The following is an 8,702-nucleotide window of genomic DNA, read 5'->3' as shown; positions in this document are numbered from 1 at the left end:
GTGCCTTTAACATATCTTAAGATACGTCGTACAACATCAAGGTGAGGCTTCTTTGGATTGCTCATGTACCGACTAACCACTCCAACTGCATAAGATATGTCTGACCGGCTTAGTGTGAGATAAATAAGACTTCCGACCAACTTTCGATACATGGTAACATCTTGAAAACTTTTTCCTTCATCTGCTCGTAGTTTTATATTTGGATCCATCGGAGTTGAGAAAGGTTTGCAATTAAACATTACTTTTGTAAAAGATCTCGCGCATATTTCTGTTGTCCCAGAAATAATCCTTCTCTTTTCTGCTCTATTTTGAGTCTAAGAAAATGTTTGAGTTCTCCAAGCTCCTTCATATGAAATCTGATAGACAGATTCTCTCTTGTTCTTTGGATCTCCTCATAGTGATCTTCCGTGATGATTAAGTCATCCACATATACTAGCACTATGTCTAGTTTTCCTTGATCTTGTTTCACAAATAAACTAGAATCTGAAGGAGCAACTGTAAAATCACTTTGTACCAAGAACTCACCAATTTTCCCGGTCCAAGCTCTTGGAGCCTGCTTCAAGACATATAGTGCCTTCTTTAATTTGCAGACATGCTCAGGATGGATCTTGTTCTCAAAGCCTCTCGGTTGCTCCGTATAAATGTTTTTGTCAAGTTCTCCATGTAAGAAAGCGTTCTTGACATCCATCTGCCATAAATTTCAAGATTTGCTAGCAGCTAAAGCTAGTAGAACTCGAATTGTTGTGATCTTCGCCACTGGACTAAATGTTTCTTCATAATCCAGCCCATATTGTTGAGAAAAACCTCTAGCAACAAGTCGAGCTTTATACCTTTCAATGGAGCCATCTGATCGAGTCTTCACCTTTTAAACCCATTTACAAGATATTGGTTTTACATCTTTTGGCTTTGGAACAAAATTTCATGTCTGATTTTCTGTTAGTGCATTAATTTCTTCTTCCATTGCTTTCTGCCACTCTTGACTTTGTGCTGCTTCTTCATAAGTGGAAGGCTCAATAGGTATTGATTCATCCACATGAGCAGCATTGGCATACCTTAGATTAGGTTGTCTCGGCCTTGTTGATCTCCTTAATTTTTGTGTATGCTCCTCGACTTCCTTTTGGCTTGGAAGAACCTCCTCGGATATAGATTGATGTACACCAGTTTTCCATGGACTCTTTTCCTTAGAGTACGACCCTTATCCTTCTTTTATTGGATCTAATATCTGCTCTTTAGGTTCTTCTTTTTCTTCTAGACCTTCTTCTAATCCATGAGATTCTGGAAGCTCTATCTTTTAAGGTGGTCACCATGAAGACGCTTCATCAAATACCACATTTCTTGAAGTATGGCACTTTCCAGTATTTGGATCACAACATCTCCATCCTTTTCTTGATTCATCATAACCGACAAACATGCATCGAATTGCCTTCTTATCAAATTTGCTTCTTTGATGATCTGGCACGAAGACGTAGCATACACATCCAAAAACCTTGAGATGGTTGACGGTTGGCTTGATCTTTCATATGGTGAAATATATCCCAACTTTGTTTGTGGGAGTCTGTTAATCACGTATGAAGCCGTCATCATACATTCGGCCCAAAATCTTCCTGGTACATTCTTACCATGAAGCATACTTCGACAAGTTTCAGCAAGATGACGATTCTTACGTTCTGCCACTCCATTCTGTTGTGGAGTATTAGGGCAAGTTAATTGCCTTCTGATCTTGTGCTTCTCAAGATAGATATTGAACTCAGTTGATAAATATTCTCCTCCATTATCTGTGTGTAAGCATCGAATCTTATAATTGAGCTCACTTTCTACCTTATTCTTGAACTCTTTAAACTTCAGAAAAGTCTCCGACTTTTCTTTCATGAAGTAAACCCACACATACCTTGAGAAGTCATCAATGAATGTCACCATATACTTCATGCCTCCAAGTGATGTTTGTTTCACTGGGCCGAAGACATCTGAGTGTATGAGCTCTAGTGGTGTCTTGGACTGATGCGCTGACTCCATGAATGGCAATTGGTGAGCTTTTCCAAATTGACATCCAGCACAAATTGTATCTGTTCGGATATCAATTTGAGGAAGCCCATTTACTATGTGTTTCACCATCATCTCCTTTAACTTGTTGTAGCCTACATGCCCAAGACGTTCATGCCAAAGATCAGACGTCTCATTCTTTCGAGTCTTATCCACATATGCTGTTTCAGCAGATAGTACATAGATCGACTCTATTCTTCTTCCTTGCATAATTGGATTGCCAACCACCTTCACTCTCTTGAATACGGACACATCTTCTGGTCCAAAGAGCACATGATTTCCTTCTGCTGTCAATTGTGGTACTAATTGTAAATTCTTCTTTAGGCCAGGGACAAGATACACCTTCTCGAGTTGGAGCTTATGAGATTCGCCTTCATTTGGAATTATTGTCTTTCCAATGTGAGAAATAGACAACCTTGAATTGTTGGCTGTCAACACGACTCTCTTTCCTTTGTAATCCTCCATTTCTTGCAGCTTCGTCCCATCGTTGGTTATATGATTTGAGCACCCAGAATCAATGATCCAATCATCTTTGTAGTTTATTTTTGACTTTAAAGTTGCTGCAAGAGCTTGATCATCCATGTCAGCTTCAACGGAGAGTCCTGCTTCTGCATCCTAAGTTTCCTCATTAATGGATGCTTCGAATGTGACCTCTTTCTTCTCATCTCTTGCGGCGGCCACATTTCCTTCTAAAGTTTGCCTTCTGGGGAATCTACAATCTCGAGCAAAATGACCCTTCTTGCCACAATTGAAGCATTCACCATTCTTTCTCTTATCATTTTTCTCGTATTGTTGGCTTATGATCTCTTCTTCCTTGTTGAGCTCCCCTTGAAGTGTTGCCTTTTGATTTTGGGTGACCCTTCCACCCATATGTCTTACTTTCTTTCATCGCATCTTGTCTTCGAGATGTTGCGTTCTTCTTATTGGTGAAGAGTGCATCTTCTCCGTCTTTCATGGTTACTTCATTCATCTTCTTGGCTAATGCCTCTTGATTAGCCAACAAATTCTCCAGCTCTATTAATGATGGTTAAGTAGGCCATCCTCTCACAGTGGTTATAAATCCATTATACTCGGATCTTAAGCCATGGATGATAATTCTCTTCATCCTTGCATCACTCATTTTCTCTTCAGGAGCAAGTTGAGATATCTCACGACAAATAGATTTCACATTGGTGAAATATTGAGAAATAGATAGACTTCCTTGTGTAATACCCGCAAGCTCATTTTCCAAGAGCTGGAGGCGTGCTTCATTCTTCTTTGAAAATAATTTTTCAAAAGTTTCCCAAGCTGCCTTTGGTGTTTTCTCGTCACGGATGTGCTCCAATAGATCCTCCTCGATTGTAGTCTTCAATATAAATAAAGCCTTCCCGGCCTTGATGTTCCATTTTCTCAAGGCTTCGGCATTTTCTTTCGGTGGAGGCATTGTGTCACTGCCAGCAACTATTTCCCATAAATTATGTCCTTGTAGGTAGGATTATATGCAAGTCCGCCAATAACTATAGTTGTGGTTATTGAGACTCTTGATTCCACTGCTCGTACTTGCAAGATCTGCCATCATGACGTCCAACGTCCAATAAGCTTGGTCCCAGACCGACGAGCTTTCACAGTTCCTAACTGTGCTCCGACAGAATCTCCCTTAGGGCCTTGGTGTTAACAAGACGATGTAAACGTCCAACGTTTACCGATGAGTACCTCCACTAGCAATGGTCCCGAACGACCCGCTCTGATACCCATTGTTGGAAGCTTCGACGAGCCCAACACACCCACTATAGAGGACCTAGATTATACTACACTCACTACACCAACACTTTGACGTTGGTTAGCCTTTAATTTTATGAATCCTTAGTGCACAATAATAGTGAGGCAACAGTGTCGACCATATATCATTCAGGCGGTATAACCGACCATATATCACTTAGGCTGTAGAGCCGACCATATAATAAAAATAACACAAGTGCACTAAGAACTCAAACACGAACTAAGGCTTAACCGGGAAACATAACAAAGAACACTTTTATTAATACAAAATACAATTACAATATTACTTACTTATAAGTTTTCTCTTCTCTAACTCACACCCTTCTTACTTCCTCACAACTCTCACACCTTTCACACAAATGAAATCACCACTCATATTTATACTACTCCATGAAAAGTTCTACACACTAAATATTTTCATGGATAAATATCTAGATATTTTTACCACATAAAAATATCTAGATTTTTCTTTTACATTTTATCTTCTAGATTTTTCTTTTACATTTTAATATCTAGATATTTTACCCATATACATATACTAATTCCATATTATTCTAAATTTGCATTGAATTTTAACAGTTTCAGAAACGGTCACGGAGATATCTATTTACGTAGTGTACATCTGAATTCAACAAACCCACCTCTGTCTCTACTTTGTTGGCTAAACAAAGCTGCTAGAAATATTAAGAGAACTGAGCAACAATCAATGGATGCATCACACATGCAGTAGAATCAGACTGTAAAGACTAGTATGTAGAAAATATAAATTACAAATCCAAACAACTCTAATAGCGTGAATATTATTATAATATCATTATCATTGTACTATAAGATGAAATTGTCATATTTCAGTTTAGATCTTAAAATATTTGACCCTTTATTGATGATTATTATTGATGATTTACGGAGAGTATCTCAATATTGCTAGACACCTTCATGGAACTGTTCACTTACCTTCAGCTGCAGCAACAGAAATGGAATGCTCACGCAACAGTCTGAACTTGGTTATCAGCTTCTCTCGATCGGGCCAGTTTTCTTTGATTACCCCGATATTGCAAAAGTTCTCCTTCCAAGCAGATATTAATGGAAATCTCTGTTTATCTAAAAGTTGTATTCCACCCGTTTCTTCCAATATTTCAAGATAGTTTGCGATCCAACCAAATACAAGATCTAAGAATCCAAATGTTTCTCCACTGAAAAACTTCTTTCCTCTTAGTTGGTTTTCGACTGTGTCCAGGTGCTTCAAGGCTGGACCCTTTGCTTCTTCTTGCTCTACTCCTTGGCTGACATAAGCATGAAATACTGATGACGTCACCTACATTTGATAAAACACAAAAATTAAGGGTGTGTTTGATAATACTGAATGATTAAACGCCGAATGGTTCATAATCTTAATGATTCAAAAGTTCAAATGAAGTTGTTCTAAATAATTATCTGTTTGATAATCATTTTGAAATAAACAACGTAAATGATGTAAAGTTATCTTTTTAACCTTTTACATTAATAAAAAATAATATGAATGTTTAATAAGTGTTCTTGGATCGTGATATAATTTAAAGAGTATATATTATACGTAGTAATAAATTTAGGTGTTTAATAGTTAATAGAGTATTTTTAACATTAAATAATAAACCATTTAGCATTAAATGTCCTTCAGAAGTTAGAAACAAATGTATTGAATAAATGATTCAGCGTGGAACCATTTAATTAAGAGGTATTAAATTTGCACTCTAAGTGCTCCTAATGACACAATAATACCATTCGAACCTTCTCCTTCTTATGTATGACTTATTATTAACTGAAAAATATATATGTTAAAGGTTATGAACCTTTTATTCTATGTTAGTTATTCTGCTTTGAGCATAAATTTAAAAGTTTACTGAACATGATTTGTTTATTTTTACTACAATTGTATTACATTACTTCTTAAAACACCTTCCTCTGAAATTTCCCAGAAAATAAAAATAAAATAAATATGATGCATCTAAACATAACAAGAACATATGGATTATATAGGTTAAGTCACAAGAAGGGTGGTGATTTACCTGTTCATCATTAAACTTTGCCCAAAATCGCTCGGTAGCTCTATCAAGCGGATCTTCAGGTAAGAAACGAGCAATCGTGTTCCATGTCTCATCGATGTACTCGAGAATTACAAGTGATTCGCATATAGGTTTTCCGTTGTGTAGCAACACGGGTACTTTTTTGTAAACAGGATTGTATTCGAGTAGTAAAGAACTCTTGTTGGCAAGATCTTCATAGATGGTTTCAGACTCTATACCTTTTAGTTTCAATGCCCAAACAATCCTTAAAGCAAAAGGGCTTGACCATGTCCTGAAAAGCTTCACATCTCCCATTTTTTTTTTTTTAATCTTTTGTTGCACAAAACTCTTGAATCATAAGGCTTTTCTATTTATTTAGTTCTATTTATAGTGGGTACAAGTCCAAACTCAAAACCAATGATTTGGCTTGCTTTTGAGAGTATTTGGTTGTCTTTGCATGACATATACTCCAATATTAGGCCTGTTAGTAATTTCCTTTTTCTTTCCTTTTTAAACTTTCTAATGCTGTACTAAATTGACCATTTCAAGTTTCTCATGTCTTCTCTTGATGTTATCACCATTATAATAATAAGATATTTCGTCTTTTCTCTTTTAAATATTAATAAAGAAACTAATCAGTTATTAGTAGTACTATCTTGATACATATATAGTATTATTTTTTTGAAATTTTCTAAACATAATTTCAAGGGCTATGTTTAAGATATTTGGACATGTTTTCTTTACTTATAAATTGTGATTAACCTCCCTTAATAACTACTTCACTAACATATTGTACCATCATATAATGCATTAAATATTTTCTTAAGGATCGCCTTTGAGGCTATGTTTAGAAAAATTCTATTTTTTCATCATTAACCGTACACTTAAATATTCAATTCATATTTGATAGAGGTTCAACCGTTCTCTTTATTTTAGGATAAAGATACTTTCTCGAAAAAAAACTCATTCTAATGCAAAAGTGTATGGGAACATTTTTCAATATCTTACCTCTCTCATATCTTATATACACGAGATTAGTTAGTATCGTAGTAGGGTATCTTGTTGCAAGATGAATGTTGTGGATCCTAACAATGTGTGTTCCCTCAGTTGTACAGGAACATCGATTTGATAAATTTAACTGAATGTTGAAACCAATGTTTTTTATCAATAGAATAACTTGTCTGCGTTGTTTCTTTTATTCCGTGATTTGTAACTACTTTTTGTTGAGAGAATAATGCGTCAAAATATTCTTAAAAAACAAGAATCTTTTTTAACGCCGGAATGTATTAAGAATCTAGAGAGGAGCTTAAAAAAATACAAAGAATATAAAAGATTTTACAATCATGCATTTTGAGATAACCAGGATATACCAAATCTACTTGTTAATCAACAAAAACATTGGAAACAATACTATCTATATTTTGGCTTTTCGGAGTTCCATTTCTTGGACAATAGTATTGTAACGGTACCTCTAAATCGGTCCAAAGAGTTGCTACAGAAATAACGTACTTAAACAATAACATTTGAAGTAAAAAAGTCTTGAAACAAGTATCTTCAATCTGTATATGTATATGTATATGTGGATGATCAATTTTGTTACACGACATACTTCATATTACTTCATTCGTCTCATATTGATAGTCTAATATTTCATTTAGGTTGTCCCAAATTAATAGTTCACTTAAAAGAATGTAAAGTTCTTTCATATTCTTAACTTTTGCATATAAGACAAAAAGATACGTAAGAAGTAAAGGGTAAAATTGTAAAGTAAAGAAAAATACAGTGTAATGATAAAATTTCTTAAACAGTGTGTTTTGAGTAGCCAAGGTTCGAACTCCCCGTCCACTCAATTAGCTCGTGACCACTCTTTCAAAGTTGCTTTTGAGTTATAAAAACGTCATTTTTATTTATTTTATAAATAAATAAATAAAAATTTATATAAAAAAGGTAAAAATTTAGTTTGGTTGTCAACGATAATTTTTAAGCCATTATAGCCAATTTGAAGCTAGCTCGAACCTCGAGCCATTTTTTCTTTCTCTAATTGATTATAAACGTAATAGATACAAGAATTAACAAAAATCAGAATATTTACAATCTCTCTCGCTACAGTGTTCTTCAATTCTCTCTCTCGCTACAGTGTTCTTCAATTTAGATCGTGTTCACACTGATCTGAATATCTTCTTCTACGCCATCTTCTGGTGATTCTAGGCGGGATCAAACGCCGATCACCATGGTTGGGAATACTAGATTCGTATCTCTTAACAACGGTTGGGCTGCTAAAGAAAGACGCAACAAAAAAACAACATACAAGGTAGATTCGAAGCGATCGGTGAAAGATTTACAATCGTTCTATGTGACTAACTTCCCTGATCATGCTGATACAGAGGCGTTAAGGAAAGTCTTCGATACATACGGTTATCTTGTTGACGTGTATATTGCTAAGAAACGTGCTAAGTCGGGTAAACGTTTTGCATTTATTCGATTTATGGGGGTTAAACATATGTTAGCTATGGAAAATAGGCTTGCAGATGTGTGGATGGGTAACTTTCACTTGTTCGTGGAAGCTTCTAAATCCGATAGCCCTAATGACAAACAGGTCAACATTGTGCCTCCGTTGAAGACACATAGGCAGGGTGCTGTTCCGACCAATGTTTCCTCGTTGAAGACTCCTGTGCAACATACTGTTCCGACATCACCGTTGAGAGATACCGTACCTGTGTTATTGAACTCTACTTCTAAAGGTCCCTCATATGCTTCTAAACTTTCGGATCCTTTAATACCGCTGAAGAAGATATTAATTGAAGATGATGATTTGATTTCTATAAAAAAGGAAGATATGGTGGTGATGATTAAAGTCAAAGA

General features: G+C 35.7%; 1 protein-coding gene across 1 annotated transcript; it reads right to left on the bottom strand.

The window, feature by feature from the left end:
* Positions 1-3,611: 3,611 nt before the first annotated feature.
* Positions 3,612-6,286, bottom strand: LOC139876753 (glutathione transferase GST 23-like). The gene is made up of 2 exons (XM_071864130.1): positions 5,844-6,286; positions 3,612-5,113 (listed from the first exon to the last, which is right to left on the bottom strand). Exons 1-2 carry the CDS (start codon positions 6,153-6,155, stop codon positions 4,745-4,747), a joined length of 681 nt encoding a protein of 226 aa, XP_071720231.1. The 5' UTR covers positions 6,156-6,286; the 3' UTR covers positions 3,612-4,744.
* Between the last annotated feature and the right edge of the window lie 2,416 nt (positions 6,287-8,702).

This window comes from Rutidosis leptorrhynchoides, chromosome 11 (assembly GCF_046630445.1).
Source record: "Rutidosis leptorrhynchoides isolate AG116_Rl617_1_P2 chromosome 11, CSIRO_AGI_Rlap_v1, whole genome shotgun sequence".
NCBI classification, from domain to species: Eukaryota; Viridiplantae; Streptophyta; class Magnoliopsida; order Asterales; family Asteraceae; genus Rutidosis; species Rutidosis leptorrhynchoides.
Note: the sequence above shows the minus strand (reverse complement) of the source record. Positions and strands in the feature narration are given on the sequence as shown.